Raw genomic sequence first — 16,589 nt, 5'->3', positions numbered from 1 at the left:
TCATGGCTGTCGCCGGCCAACGAGTTGGTGTTTTTTCAATGTATGCTTCAGACACGGGTCACGACGAGGCGTTCCCCATAGCGACCCCTAGAGGACGCAGTTCGAAGTTCCCATGAAAGGGAATTTAACTGTTCTGTGTGAGATTTTTTTTAAATTATGAATTAATTAATATAATTTCTTGGTAAGTAACTCAGCACTGTAAAAAATGTTTTCTCAGGTAACCTAAAATGTGCATCATTTAGTTACATCAAGGGTCAAATCAAATATAAATAGCACATTAAAGTTAAAAGTTACACACTTTTTTGTGTATGTACAGGTCTGGTATACTTTGGTCATCTTTATATATAAAGAAAGCAGGAAAAAAAATAGAGGGAACATTGCTCAGGACAAATAATATATTTGTGTATCCAAACAAACTTTATTGCATTTTGGTGCAACTTCTTCTGTTACTTTGTAAAATAGCTAGTATTAATATAATATTTAGCTCCAGGTTGGTCCTTCGCACTCATGGAAATATTTATAAATTTCAATGTTTGATTTTAAGGTCATTTTTGATACTTTTGATTAAAAAGTCTGCTACTATGTCAGGTCAAGACAATGTCGAATATGATTTATTAAGCAAAACTGTTAAAATATGCTTCTACATTTACATTCACCTTATTTGATAATATTTTCATTCTTTCTAAAAACTGGTCAGAAATCATGTAACTGAGATATAATATTTATTTATGTATGCATATTTATGTATAAAATAAAACTGTATCATACATACATTTATATATAGTTGCATTTATATTTTAGGAAAAGGGACCCCAAGGGGGTTGTTATATTTGGTGTCCTGGGCTTCAAAACATTTGAATACCCCTTGCCTTCATCTGTTCTCCTGATCTTTATAATCTTTCTTAAAAGTAAAATTCCTAGTGCATCACTAATTAAAACAGCTACAGAAGGCAACATACATGTTCCAAACAGTCAGTCCATTAAAATGCAATTCCAAATTCTTATTATTTCCGTGCAGCAGATTTTTCCCATAATCACTCACCAATGAGTCCAACGTAGGACACCAGACAACCGTGGTAGTTATCATTAGGACAGCTTGTTATTGAATGCGGTGTCGTCTGGCAATTCATGTGGAAGTCTGCCAGCCTGGATCTAGACCAAAAACAAAACAAATTATAGAATTTAAGAGGTCTGAAACATTTGTAGTACATTCGACAGAATAGGATTTAGATGCACACTTGAATAAGCTACTAGTCTTTCTATATTTATAAAGCATGATTACAGTACATGACGCTGAAGAAAGGATGGATTTTCATATACTCAAATAACCACCGTCTGCACCTTCTCTGTAAGGTGCTGCAATAGTCACACGCTTTTGGATCAAGCTATAAGGGAAGGTTTATTCTCTGAGTTATTTATCGCCACAGCTGCATCTGCAATCATCAATGCTCTAATATCCAAGACCGAAACAATAAGGAGCAGTGAATGTGCAATATTAGATGCATTCTGTCAGTCCTAACTAGCGTCTAGTGGGGTTCCAATTCAAGGCCATTTTCTGCTCGACTCCATGTGGTATTTCTCCAAGTCAAGCAATCTGCCTCAAACAGCCTCTTCCTAGGGGGTTACGTGCATTCAGAAACAGATTGCTCCAAGCACTAGACCTGAGGTGGGCAGGGGGGTCACATTAGTACTTATTCTTGAGTATGAACTCTCTCCTCTAGCACTTTACACACACATAAACTCTGAATAATAGTCCCGCGCAGCCTTCCCTCAAATAACGCCAGCGAGATGGAGATCTTAGGCTCACTGCCCTCCTGCAAGACCTTGATTAATAGTGAATCATCCTACACGGCAGTATGGACCCCTGACTCACCAACTCAGCTACGGTGTGAATATTAACCGAACCGTTCTTGCTGTTGGGTCCACAGGTGTTGCCTACTGGGTGTTTACCTCCCAGAACAAAGAATGGTATCTGCATCGCTCTCATGGGCCCTGGCCGAAAAGGTCATCCTTGTCTACTCTGCTTTACTGACATGGAAATGGATGTTCTTCTGATGCTTTTTGTACTGTATTTTCACCCCGAGCTTTATCTCTAGATAAGGCGGTAAGGAATGTAAAATCAGCAATCAAGGAGCGACGCATGCTGATGAGACTGCAATCCAAAGTGGACCGTTCTGAAAGGGCTAACTGAAGTGCTCCCAAATTATGGCACTAACAGTTCAAAGATATTACTCAATTATTTAGATTTCCAAGTACATCATAGCTCCATTCTTAACAGAGCTGGACTATAAGACCTTGCTAGCATAGTGCAACTAGAGGAGACTGCAGAAGGATGTCACATGGGGTCAGCTGTAACACCGTCAGTTTTACCAATAAGAAATAAGCTATACAATTATACATACATAATCACCAGTGTCCAATAAGTACACACAAAGACTGCACAAAATGGGACACTGTATAAGCTATATACTGTATAAGAAATGTTTACACATTTTATTCATACATTACCATTCAAACGTTTGGGATTGTTAAGATTAAATTTTTTCTTTTATTCATCAAGGAATTATAAAACGGATCAAAATTGACAGTATAAACATTCCCTCTTATTTCAAATAGATGTTGTTCTTTTGAACATTCTATTCATCAAAGCAGCCTGAAATAATGTACCACAGTTTACATAAAAAGCACAACTGTTTTCGGCACTGATATTAATAAGAAATATTTCTTGAGCAGCAAATCAGCATATTAGAATGATTTCTGAAGGATCATGTGATCACTGAGGACTGGAGTAATGATGCTGAAAATTCAGCTTTGCATAACAGAAATAAATTACATTTAAAATATATTAAAATAGAAAAAAAGATGATTTAAAATGTAAGGTCTCTGTCTTGTGAAACACGAAATACCGGATCTTTTGACAACACTAGACACTGATATGCCCCTATCAGCCATCACGAGGTCTGAACTAATCCAATCAGGAGACAACAAAGCTATCTTTTGTATCAGGACTACAACTTATAGATACCTCGTGATGTCTTGTGACCACCAATGAAAGGAAATATTACATCCAACAGGAAAAGGATGAGTAAATTAACTTATGCCCTCAGGCCTGCAAACACGGGACGAACCTAGAGTACCCCCCCCGTATAAGTGTAGTATGAACTCGAAGTGAGGAGATGGGGCGGAGGAGGGATGCTGATAACCGTCAATGGATAGAGGTAAGTCAGCTGTATTTATATCATGGTGTTGATTAACTTGAGTGCGCTCCACCTGTGTTAATTAGGCTAAGTATCTGACGCGCTCCTCCCGAACCTTGTAAATAAAACATAATTTAATGTAATCTAGAATAGCCAATAAATTCTTGTTTCATTTATAAAGAATCATTGTCTTGTGTTGTAATTTTAAAGTTGAACCTTGCCAAGATCTTGTTACCTTGCTCAAAATTAATAAGATTACCATTTTGTTTATGTGTCGTTGGCCACGAAGTAATATGAACAGAATCGTTAATATACACGGACGTTAACGTCTCGCGGGACGAGTAGTTGATAAAGTGTAAACTAACAAATTTGAAATCGGTTCTAATCAGGTTGACTTCGAATTTTCAGATTCGAGTCCTCTCAAAACCTGAATTAATTAATAATAATTAATTGCCTAAGAAAAGTAATCTGACATTACAAAAATGTAATAATATTTCACAATATAACTGTTTTTACTGTATTTTTTATCAAATAAATGCAGCCTTGGAGAGCACAAGAAACTTCTTTAAAAGCATTAAAACATCTTTGAACAATAGTGTATGTAGAAGATTTTAAAACAATTTTAATTTGAAAAATATGGGAATCAAAAAGCACAAACAACCAAAAACACAAAGTTATAAAAATGTAATATTACTTTTCTCAGGATCCTGTCAAAATCTTATTTTTCAATCTAATCTTATTAAAACAGCATTATTTTTTAAACTAACATATGTTAAGTCATTTTGAGGCCACTGAAATCACCTCACTTAGTTCAAGTTCTATGCAGAGATCATGAATATTCTATCAGTTGACCATCATGATTCAACCCCATGAACTTGGACAGCCATGTCCTGAAGCAGGTTCGTGAAGCTCGTAGATGTGGCAGTAAATACTCTTGAAAAAGAAAAAGAAAATTGCAGTTTTTACCTTTAGGAGCTTTTTCTACTGCATCTGACCCTTAGAAATACTCTCATTCCTTAAATCCAGTGTATTTAGGTCTATTTGTTAGCATTAATTTCTTTGATTTGATGAAAATCAGTTTAATGTGAAGTGTTTAAAGTCTGTGTAAAGCAATATTAAATATGTGTTGTGAGTTTGTCACACCACAGACAAATGTGTTAACCACGCAGCCAAATCTGAATGAAAAAAAAAAGCCAAGTAAATAAAGTTGGGTATCAAAATCTTGAAAAGAGCAAATATTCTCTTCTCTCAAATGCTGGGGGTGTGTCAGCTGTCTGCGCTTAAACCACGCCCACTCGCGGGAAAGCTGCTGTCTTTCTCAACTGTGAAATACTGCTACAACCTGAATGGATGCTCCTAGGACCTTAAGTAAGGAGACCGAGCTGTTTTGTAAATTATCTCAATCAGGTAATATGCAGTTATGTGATGAAAGCATACTGTAGACTGTAGTAACTAATGGTAATGACAGTAACTCGCGACTGAGCGGGCGAACCACTGAAGCTAATGTGCTCTAGTTATTATAGTGTATTTTTTAAAGGAAATCTGGGTGTATTATAATGAAAAAATAACAAATAATGTTCTCAAAAATATGTTAGTTAAATGACAGAGCTATGTTGGGTCTGAGGCACATTCATATAGATGCATAATATGGTTGTATGATGAGGTTTGAATTTTTTTGGCACAACAGCAAAGGTGCACACTGACTGTCTTGTTTATCTATTAAACCAGGAACATCATAACAATGCTTGCCTAAATTAATAAATCCCTCAGTGGAGCTGATGATTTAAATTGTTAATTACATTCTAGCTGGCTCAAGGAAGCAGAAGGGTGGGAGATGTGTAAATGAATGCCCCTGGTAACAGGTTTGCAGGGCTGGAGTGTTAAACCATCATCATTTAGAATTAACGTTACCCTCTCCCCCCAGGAGACATCATGTGCCCAGTATTTCATTCAGGGACATCTCTAAATAGATGTCACCCTCTCACTGCCAAACATCATGTGCAGAAATCATTCCATAACTAGGGTTAGTCAGACCTGTGGCGACTTGCAGATGATGAACAAGAGTTGCAGAAAAAATAATTACAGGGTTTGTTATTTTTTTATTTTACTATGAAACTAGTTGGTCTAAGCTGGTCAAACTGATTTCAGCAATCATGTAAACAATATATCTGAATCAAGTCAATTAAAGCATTTCAAATTTGCTGTTTTATATTTGGTCCAGTTTAATCAAAGTTGTGCTAAATCTAACAATGGTCTAGACGCGTTATACTCATGAATTGCCACAGATATAGTCTTATGAAGTGTAGCAACTAAATAAATGCAGAAACCGCAGAGAGACCGGCACCACGGTCTCCTATACCAAGGACAGTTTCTGCCCTCCATCTGAAGCACGGGACCTGGTCTCGTTCAGCTGTGCGGAGGACGACACAATGTCCATGAGCGCCTCTGACCTGGATGCCTGGTCCGAGGCCCTAACAGAAGAGTCTAGCTCTACCCTTACCTCTTTGGACGCATTGCTCATGAGCATCCCCACGGAGGCTGTGGTGGATATGGGGCTGGACTGGGCAGTCCCAGAGCAGCCTGCCAAACGCTGGATGGACAGGTCTTTCCTCAGTGTGAGCCGCCAAATGGATGCCCCACAGAGACCCACCTCTTTCTTTCCTGAGCTTCACGAGGAGCTCACACGGTCATGGCGCTCCCCTTACTCAGTCCGAGGCCATGCACAAGGAAACCAACTGATGATGACGGTGGAGGGGGCAGAGAAATGGGGTTACATGCGAGCCTCATCAGCAAGGACGCCTGGCAGACAAGAAGACTCAACATTCCTGATGTTCATGTCAGGAAGAAAAGAGCATGGTCGGTGGACGACGGCGGACCAGTGACCAAGAGAGTGTGTTCTCGCTCAGAGTTCCCTCAGCGGCCAGCAGAGAACCCCGAGAATGTTTGTTGAATGTTGTATTGCAAATGCATTCAGTTGCAGTTCAAGCGTGGAGAGCAGAGTGCCTTGTCATATCACGCTCATGTCTCGAAGTGCTGATGCCCTGGTTCAGCACAGCTATATATGAACAGGGTGCCGCTGTGGGCAGAGTGGTCAGACGAATAGTGGTTACCACAGAAGCATCACTGTCAGGCTGGGGAGCCCTTTGCGATGGCAGACCAGCATTTGGTACGTGGATGAGCGACTAGAATTGCCGGCATATAAACTGCCTGGAAATGTAAGCTGTTCAATTAGCACTGCAGGAATTTCTTCCGTTCGTGAGAGACCGTCACGTTCTGATCTGAACAGAAAATACAGTGGTGGTGGCATATCAATAACCAGGGAGGAGTGAGCTTACTTGCCCTGCAAAGCCTGGAACTGTGCCTGCTCTTTCGGGTGGATCAGACACTCCTTTTGATTCAAGCAGTGCATGTACCAGGAAATTTGAATTGCGGCACGGACAAGCTGAGAGAGGGCATTATACACAGAGAGTGGAGACTACATCCTCAAACAGTGAAGATGATCTGGAACCTCTTTGGTGAAGCGGAAATTGACCTCTTTGCATCAGAGGAGAATGCCCACTGCCCGTTATTCTTCTTGCTAACATCCACCCCCTTAGAAGGGGATGTGCTGTCGAGCCACTGGCCCAAGAGTCAGAAATATGCATTCCCTCTGGTCAAAATTATGCCGCTAGTGCTGCAAAAGATCAGGGAGAATCGAAATAGCCAAACCAGCCGTGGTTGGAGTTGGTAAACCTATCGTCTAGATGCGGGCAGCTCTCCCTCTACGCTAAAAGTCTATGTGGCTGCTATTGGTGCCTCTCATGACATGGTTGAGGGTCACTCAGTGGGTAAACACCCCCTAATAACGATCTTTCTTCGGGGCGTGAGGCGACTGAATCCCCCCGCCCTTGCCTGATGCCAGTATGAGACTTACCATGTGCTGTCTAGCCCACCCTTCGAACCAGCTCGAGTGACTTGAAAGTGCTCTCATTTAAGATGGCGCTACTGCTCGCATTAGTGTGTAGGAAGCGAGTGGGTGACTTGTATGCCCCCTCGGTCAGCATTGCTTTTATGCAGTTTGGCCCAGATGACTGCATGGTCAGACACACGCCCAGACACGGCTACACACCTAAAGTGCTCTAAACGCCATTCAGAGTTTAGGTTATTATGATAAAAGTGTTCTGCACCCACGGACCAGCCTCTGATTCAGTGTCACAAAGCCGTGCCTTGTGCCCTGTGCGATTATGTAGACAGAACTAGCCAGTTTTGAACTTCAGAGCAGCTTCTCGTCTGCATCCAGGGCAAGAAAGGCGGCCTGCTGTCGAAGCAGAGGCTGTCACACTGGGTTGTGGAAGCTGTTTGCCTAGCTTATGCTTCCCAAGGACTCGACTGCCTGATGGGAGTGCATGCTCACTCCACCAGTCTGGCATCTTCATGGGCCTGGGTTAAAGGTATGTCTATTCAGGAAATCTGTCTCACAGCGGGCTTGTCGTCTCAGAACACTTTTGTGACATTTTACAACCTGGATAATGCCTCTTTTGCACTGCACGTCCTGTCTGTGCAGGAGGAGAAGGCTGAACAGCCATTGGACAACTAAGGCGCTTGAAGACACACCCCTCCCAGGTGGGTCTCAACTAGGTAGTTTAGGCGTTTAACTCTGGTGCATCCCACGACCTAAGAGGATGCTGTGAAATTCTCATGCAGCCATGGGTAAAAGCCAACAAAAAAAAAAAAAAAAACAAGTTGTTTAATATAAAAAGCAGAGAACAAAGAACAAATGTTAAATGGCTCAAAAAAAAAAAAAAAAACAGCAAAAAATATAGCGTAATCCTAAGTTTTGTTTCCATTTATGTGTGCCCGCTCATACAGGCTGGCGGTATGTGAGCAGCCACGTGTTTGTACCTTTTTTTCACTTCCTATATCACACTAGTCCAGTGTTGCTTGACTGTGTACAGGGAGGCGCCAGCGGTGTCTGCACTGCCTTGGCTCTCTGCCAAGCTTGCATCTAGGTGTTTCAACTAGGTTTGGTACCCGACCTAGGGAGGCAGGGCGAGCGCGTCGCTATGCTTTGCTTGCTACTGCATGTGCCTAGTCTACTGTATTGGCTCTGTTCGAGCTGGGACCAGCATTTTTCACATGGCACAGTTTTATACGTTCCCCACACATAATGATGAGAGACCGATTCGAAGGGAATGTCTCCAGTTACTCCCTGAGAGAAGGGAACGAGATATTATGTAAACTGCCTTGTGAAAAACTCACTCAGAGCCTCAACGACTCTGGCTCAGGTGAAAGTTTCTGAGGTAAATTGGCGCCCAACATCACCTATATAGTGGCTGAGCCCGCAAATCAGGAGAATGCTCAAACGCCAATGGCTATTGCAGAGCAATAGAGTGATTCAATCAGGCTTCAGCATTTCGAAGGAAAGGGGTTTCCCCATACGTAATGTCTCGTTCCCTTCTCTCAGGGAACCACGGTTAAGTTGAGTAACCGGAGACATTTTTCTTCATACTGTACAAATTTTAAGAAAAGATTATGGTAAGGTTTAGAGGTAGGATTGGGATTAGCGACTCAAAATATGTTTCTGTAATGCTTTATTGTTACTAAAATGGTAATTTTTCTGCATATTTCAGTCTATTATGTTTTATAAATTTTTATATTTGTTATAAAATGGGTATGTTTAGGTTTGACTGTGACCTTACTGTGCTCTAATAATAAGTCCATATTGTGCATATTTTCATTTGGGAACTTCGGACTTGGAGTCTTTAATTAAAAGAGAAGCACTGTTTTTTAAACTCCAAACTTGTACCTAATTTTAATGTTTTATTTCCTGCGACTGCATGTGTGTGCATATTTGTACACTTGTGTGGTTAAATTAGCATCATCCTGTAAGAAGTCCGGGCGTCCAGCGGGATTCAGGACCATGACCATGAAGGCTAAGCAACAAGATCATGAATCATTTACACAACACCTGAAGGCACACTGAATCTAATACCCATGTCACCTGACTCAAATAAGAGTCTACAACTGGATTTTTCAGCGTTTAAGTTTAACCCTTGTGCGTCAATTAAAAAAAGTTTTTGTCCTTAAGGTCCTGAGAGAAACCATTTTTTGTACCTAGTGCAAAACAGATTTATTAAAGGAAATGGAAGTGAAATAGTAAAATTCCAATAAAAATACACACATGTGCCAAAATTTATGCAGTTGGCAATAACACAGGCAAAATGATAAAAAAAAAAAAAAACTGAAAAGGACAAAAATGTCCAAAAGGTCGCACAAGGGTTAAGCCAAAGCTTCATCTGTGTGCTATCTTATTCAAAATGATTTTGAACAATTTCAAAAGCTCAGATTAATCTTATTTGTCTTCAGGTATGAGATGGAAAACATCAAAGAATATGAAAGGTATCAAATGCACAATTAAACACTGGATATCAAATAAATATTACATTTATGTTAAATAAAAATTGAGTAAATGAAAGCAGCCAGGAGCTGTAAAGATTAGAGAGATATGCCCTCCAAAAATGTTTTCAGGCTTTTCAGATAAGTAAATGCTATATAATCCTCAGATTAGTAATTGGCCTGAGAACTGTGCTTTTATTTACTGTACTTGTCCCATTCACTGATCTATAATAGAGAACTGGATTGCTCATGACGTCATAAAAGTGAAGCCACCATGCCGCCATATTGGTATACCCTAGTATTCCCATATATTCTATTGAATTAATAGGAAATCATATGATTTTAATGAGAAAACATCACCTAACAAGTCAACGTTTTTATATCTGAAGTCTCATAGTACATTCTTACACGCGAACGTCCTATGCATGTAAACGGTTATTTGTTTAATGTCGGGAATTTCCCATGCTTATTAAAAAGTTACAGTAGCATACATCAGATGAACATGATAAACACTGGTGCACACAGTGGTTGGATTTGTGATTTGGAGTAGAGTTTTTCTCTCTCAAATATTACAAGAACACACAGGCACAATTTTTTTTTTTATGACACACATACAAACCACACTCTGACATCCATACCAACACACCCACACAATTATAGCTGCATTATTTATCCAATTGGCTCTATAATATGCAGAAGCAGAAAACAGAAATAAAGCAAGTATTTTCTTTATAGGTCAAACCTGAAAAAATGGCACCATCTGGTAAAAAATTAAATTTTAAAGCCTTGCCAATAGAATGAAAGCCTATCAACAAAAATTGCATAATTTTACAGTTAAATGGCACTGCGATTAAAAATAGCAGTTTTAATGGGTTTCAATGGGGACATTTTTGTCCTTAAGGTCCTGAGAGGAACAATTTTTTGTACCTAGTGCAAAACAGATTTATTAAAGGAAATGGAAGTGAAATAGTAAAATTCCAATAAAAATACACACATGTGCCAAAATTTATGCAGTTGGCAATAACACAGGCAAAATGATAAAAAAAAAAAAACTGAAAAGGACAAAAATGTCCAAAAGGTCGCACAAGGGTTAAGCCAAAGCTTCATCTGTGTGCTATCTTATTCAAAATGATTTTGAACAATTTCAAAAGCTCAGATTAATCTTATTTGTCTTCAGGTATGAGATGGAAAACATCAAAGAATATGAAAGGTATCAAATGCACAATTAAACACTGGATATCAAATAAATATTACATTTATGTTAAATAAAAATTGAGTAAATGAAAGCAGCCAGGAGCTGTAAAGATTAGAGAGATATGCCCTCCAAAAATGTTTTCAGGCTTTTCAGATAAGTAAATGCTATATAATCCTCAGATTAGTAATTGGCCTGAGAACTGTGCTTTTATTTACTGTACTTGTCCCATTCACTGATCTATAATAGAGAACTGGATTGCTCATGACGTCATAAAAGTGAAGCCACCATGCCGCCATATTGGTATACCCTAGTATTCCCATATATTCTATTGAATTAATAGGAAATCATATGATTTTAATGAGAAAACATCACCTAACAAGTCAACGTTTTTATATCTGAAGTCTCATAGTACATTCTTACACGCGAACGTCCTATGCATGTAAACGGTTATTTGTTTAATGTCGGGAATTTCCCATGCTTATTAAAAAGTTACAGTAGCATACATCAGATGAACATGATAAACATTGGATGAACGAAATCCTCAACATATTACAAATGACAAAGTGCTCATTCTCAATTCTGAATAAAGATTTATGCTTTGTATACACATATACCTTAATTCGCCTTGTACAGTTATTCACGGTTTATGTCATTTTGTTCATGTTTTTAGTGTTTTTATTCGTACTATAGGCTAACTGCAAAAGTTTCAACAATTACTTATTCAACGGCATTCATTTTGAAGCAGATAATGATTTAAATGCTGATTAAATTAATATTTAATTCAACATATAAACATAACATTTTACTCCTATGGAAACGATGCTAGTAAAATGCCATAGAATTTGCGCAATCTTTAAGAGCCTGAAACAGATGTTGTTCAATCAGGACATTAAAAATATACACATCATAACTTATTCAGAGAAATAACGCTGACTAAATATGGTACGGACTTTAAGATATGAAGCTTTATTTCCAAGATGATGCCGGGTAAGCTTTGAATTTCAATACAACATAGAGCAATATAGTAACAGAGGCTTTGTATTGTATTATACATTGTATATTCAAATCAATGTCTGATACTAAGTCCAGATATATGTTCATGTTTAATATTTCCTGCATAATTCCGTACATAAAGATATATATTTTTTGTTGTATCAGTTACCTGTGTCGGCAGTGCACAGCAGATACACCCACCTTAACGATTTCAATATATCTCTTATCCTGCCCAAAAAGACCATAAACATTGCAGATAACATCTGAAGTAAAATTAATTTACATACATGTATATTAAAAACTAATCCTGTGTGACTGATACGCTTCAAATCAGGTGATTTTAAGTCAATGTTTTGGCTGTCAGTCAATGATTCTCTCTGCCGGTAGGGAATAGTAAGATGGCCGCTCGAACACTTCTGGTGGCTTCACCGCATGACGGCAGAACGCAATAAACAATCCAGTCATTATAGATCTGTGGTCCCATTACAACATTGCCGTTGGCCCATGTATAATGTGCCATAGAGATGGATCAGTCACTTATTTCACTAATTGAAATAAACTGTCGCTTACTTAATTTAGCACTTCCTCACCAGTTTTTGTTAAATTACATATCCAGCCAAATGTAATATTTTTTTCCTTCACATTTACTTGTGAGCATGAAAATATATATTATAATAATTTAAAGAAGACATCAAACATGTATTTTTTGAAAAATAATATCTCATTTCTAATATCTAATACCTAATAAAAAAAAAACACAAACTAAATGTTGTTTGATAAAAAAATAAATAAAAAAATAAAATAAAATAAAAATACCTGATGTTTCTCTTTCCATAAAATGTTGCATTACGCTGTCTCTTTTCTACGGTGGCCGAGAAGTGCAAAACAAATCACAATTCTGAATCAATCAACGTATACAGGAAGAACCAGCCGAAGAACAGCAGAGTCGTGGTAGAAAGTTCGGAGATGGTATTAAAGTAGCTCAGTTTAAATGTATTGTATGAACTGCCCTTACTATGGGAAAAAAAATACAGGGTATCTATTTACATTTAGTTACAAGTGGCTGTAAATCATCAGCTCCAGTGGTGCAGATGGATAAGCACGTGTTGTTGGCTTTTTTATTGGTACAATAAAGCCCTCCCTACACCTACCCTAACCCTACCCGATACTTTATTTTCAACTTTTTGATTATTTCCTTAATTTTTATTGAAAATAAATGCCTTTACGATGTGATACGAGATTTGAAAAGGGAGAAAAAAAAAGTGTTTTAGAATTGTGATATGTTTTGCACTTCTCGGCCACCATACTTTTCTTTTCTTTTTTGTATCTAACTATAGGACATATGGTGTCTCTGAAAAGTCGAGGATATCCTCTTTAAGATACACTAAGATTACAAACAAAATGCCCTTTACAGAGGACAAAATGAATGACAGAGTCTCGGGAAGTTATTCAAGTCAGGCATAACAATACATATGAGTGTGTCTGTTTACTGTATCCTCAGCCTGGCCACTGCACTGAGTCAGTTCTGTTGTTGGATGCCCTCCAGTCTCCTGCTATGGGAAAGGCAAGGTGACTTCTGGAGGCTATGACAGATAGAAAGGGCAGCCAAAGTCCTCATGTTGACCTGGTGGGGGCCCTAGCTTTTCTCTCAGTTCACACATCACACAGTGTTTGAGGACAAAGGGTCTGGAGCCCAGTGGCCATACATGTAATAAGTGCAGGAGTTAAGGATGCACCAGGCAAGCTTGTTAAATGTGAGACAGATAAAATATCATTCTTGCATCCATTTTCCTCACCCTGTTCTTGTATTTTGGCTCGTTTTATACACCGGTCATTCCAATGCAGTACATTTTTATGTGCCCATCAAACATGTCTTAATATATTATATTCTAATATAATTATATATTACCATATTATTTAACCCTCTGGGGTCGAAGCCCGCACCTGTGCGGTCTGTCTCTTATTTTCTTGATGACCGCGAAAAGAACTAAAAATACTCCGTCAATTTTGACCGTACAGACAAGAATAAGGTATCGTTTGAAATTGCAAACGGTCTACTTTTATTTGTGTATAGTCATAATAACAACAAAATAATGTGCTTTTGTAAAATAAAGAAAATAAACAGGGTGCGCTCTCAGTCTTCACTGTCTCCGCGAACTGCTTTTAGAAACGCGACACTAAAAATAACTGAAACTCAGCGAAAACTTTACATACAGACATGAGAAATATATCTACAGAAAGCTTGACATGTCTACTCTTAAATTAAGTAACTCTTACTGAAAACAAATTATTGTTTACACACAGGTTTTGATAACTGGACAGCTAAATAAAAAGAAAAACAAATAGACTAAAAGGGCAATGTGGCTGCAGATCCGAGGTACATACATATTTCTGCAATAAGCACCTAATACTTGCCATAGAGAAACTATGCCTACACAGAGATAAACCCGGTCCATTTGTTAGGCTGGTTGTTTGATGAGAGAGCGACAAAATGCAGGAGTTACAATAAACACCTTAACAGCGGAGGACTCTTATTCTGGTGCACAGAACTGAAGATGACATGATGAACATTTTGCTTGACCAATCAGTGAAAAGGGGCGTTTAATTCCCTCCTACACGTGGAAATCAAACATTCAAACTGTTTATGCATTTTCTACCCCTGAATGTAAAAACGAAAAATTGAGGCGAATCCTTGTCTTTTTTTATGTTTTTGAAAAAACGAAAAATGAAAATGGTGCCGTTTTCTCGTGTTTCTGTTTTCAATATTAAATAAAAAAATGAATGAATGCAACATACACGGACCGTTCAAGTTTCCTGCCACTGTTTTGGATATTTTGGATATTGCACCCATGACGTCTTGACTCTTGTGTTGTTTGTTTCTTTCTAATAAACTGTTTAACTGCACTCGCAAGTGACTCTCAAGTTATTTTGTGTGATAGATAAATATATTCTAAATAAACTACAAAAAAAATATAAATGTCTTTTTTCCTCACATTCTTTCTTGTAGCAAATCCCTCTCAGTCACACACCTGACTTAAAGGCTCATTATGCAGCTCATTATGTGGGTCTTCTCAGGTGTGAATCACACTATTATTCATGATCATTCACGCCTCCTTTCATACAGGCCTCCTATACAAAAAGTGACTTAGAAAATTTAAATGAATTTATTGTTTTCTGTGAATGAGTGAACAGGATAATTTTCACATCATTTTGAAGCAAAAACTCTAGTCTACAAGATCCACTTCTCAAAAGTATTGTGAGCAAATGTTCTGTATGTGTTTTATGGCCTTATTCAAGTAATTAAAAATTTTAGTTTTTCACTAACCACACATAAACATTGCTTTCTCAAAAACACAATCATGTACATACATGATGTTCACATATTATTGTAGCCCAGTTTGTGCTGATTACAGTGTTATCAGCAATTTATATGTTTATAAGCAACTGAAAAAAGCATAAATGTCAGGGCATGTCAAAATTTCTCCAGGGCCCCAAAACACCCTTGGACCCCAGAGAAAACGTCTCAGGTTACTTATGTAACCATGGTTCCCTGACGTCATGGCTGTCGCCGGCCAACGAGTTGGTGTTTTTTCAATGTATGCTTCAGACACGGGTCACGACGAGGCATTCCCCATAGCGAACCCTAGAGGACGCAGTTCGAAGTTCCCATGAAAGGGAACATGACATACATTAACAGACAACTTACATAAAATGCATGTAAATATCAGTTGTGACTCTATTTCTACCAATAATATATCTATGATATTTAAATGCTTAGTTTTATGACCAAAGCTCTGTAGGTTTTATTTTGGGAGGCAAAACATATGAAGAGTCTGGTTCCAAAATGCGATAAACGCCAAAATCAGTATTGTATCTGGTTGGTATTGAAAAGTAATTTTTTTATTTTTTACGCAAAATGCGATATCCGCCGTGTTATTCTGTCATGTGTTCTCCCTATCTTTCCAAACCGCGACAAACACCAGTCTCCCTTCTCTGCAGAATGTGATACACCCGCTCAACCAATCACAGCGCACCATTCCACGCATTGTAAACAGTAACTGACAAGTTATGCAATATCGCGTTCATAATCGCAGATGAATCACCTTCGATTATGAACGCGATATTGCGTAGCTTGTCAGTGATCTACGGCTCTGTGTAGTAAATGCTGCTCCATCTGAAAGCATGTGATGGAGATTTACTACGAATCACAGAACCGGCTTTACTGACGAGATGTGCATGACAATTGCATGCGATTTATCGTGCAGTCCTAAAAAAAATGAATCATTTTGATGGCATTGATGAACCTGTGGTGGTTTCTGCAGTGGAGAATATCTGAATTTTGTTCTTCTGACATTAAGTAATAAGACAGGGTCAGGACATTGCATGCTTGGATACTCTGTATACTGATCAAACCTTATAGCCAATGCAGTGCTGCTATTGGCTGCCTGTTAGTGTTTGGGTCAATAATTAGCTTTTAATGAGTTTTGTGTCCTTGGCTATATAGATTAAATATCGGTTACATCTGTAGTGAAGTGCTTTTTGACCACCTAGGGATTCAATCTCTACCATGTTTTTGAGCATATGGATCTCCTGCTGATCCAATGTTTGTAATATGTGTTGATATGGATCACCTGATCCAACATCATTTCTGTTTCTGCTGTTCTATTTGATTATAATTTATAGGAGATGACAATAAATTTCATTATTTATTATTATGATCTTTGCACTATATTCACAAAAGACCTCAGGGATTTTGCATGTTGGATTAAAACCATTTAAGGATTAAAACTATATATATATATATATATATATATATATAGTTTTAATGT

The 16,589-nt window shown here is 38.2% G+C and overlaps 1 protein-coding gene across 1 annotated transcript in view; it reads right to left on the bottom strand.

Moving 5' to 3' along the window:
- LOC107688392 (GDNF family receptor alpha-2-like) overlaps nucleotides 1–16,589 on the bottom strand; it is a 142,842-nt gene that overhangs the window by 8,076 nt on the left and 118,177 nt on the right. The window contains exon 7 of the mRNA XM_016486051.1: nucleotides 1,043–1,152. Within this exon, the coding sequence (XP_016341537.1) occupies nucleotides 1,043–1,152 (110 nt within the window). The remainder of the gene's footprint in view (nucleotides 1–1,042; nucleotides 1,153–16,589) is intronic.

Source organism: Sinocyclocheilus anshuiensis, unplaced genomic scaffold, assembly GCF_001515605.1.
Source record: "Sinocyclocheilus anshuiensis isolate Anshui unplaced genomic scaffold, SAMN03320099.WGS_v1.1 scaffold205, whole genome shotgun sequence".
NCBI classification, from domain to species: domain Eukaryota; kingdom Metazoa; phylum Chordata; class Actinopteri; order Cypriniformes; family Cyprinidae; genus Sinocyclocheilus; species Sinocyclocheilus anshuiensis.
Note: the sequence above shows the minus strand (reverse complement) of the source record. Positions and strands in the feature narration are given on the sequence as shown.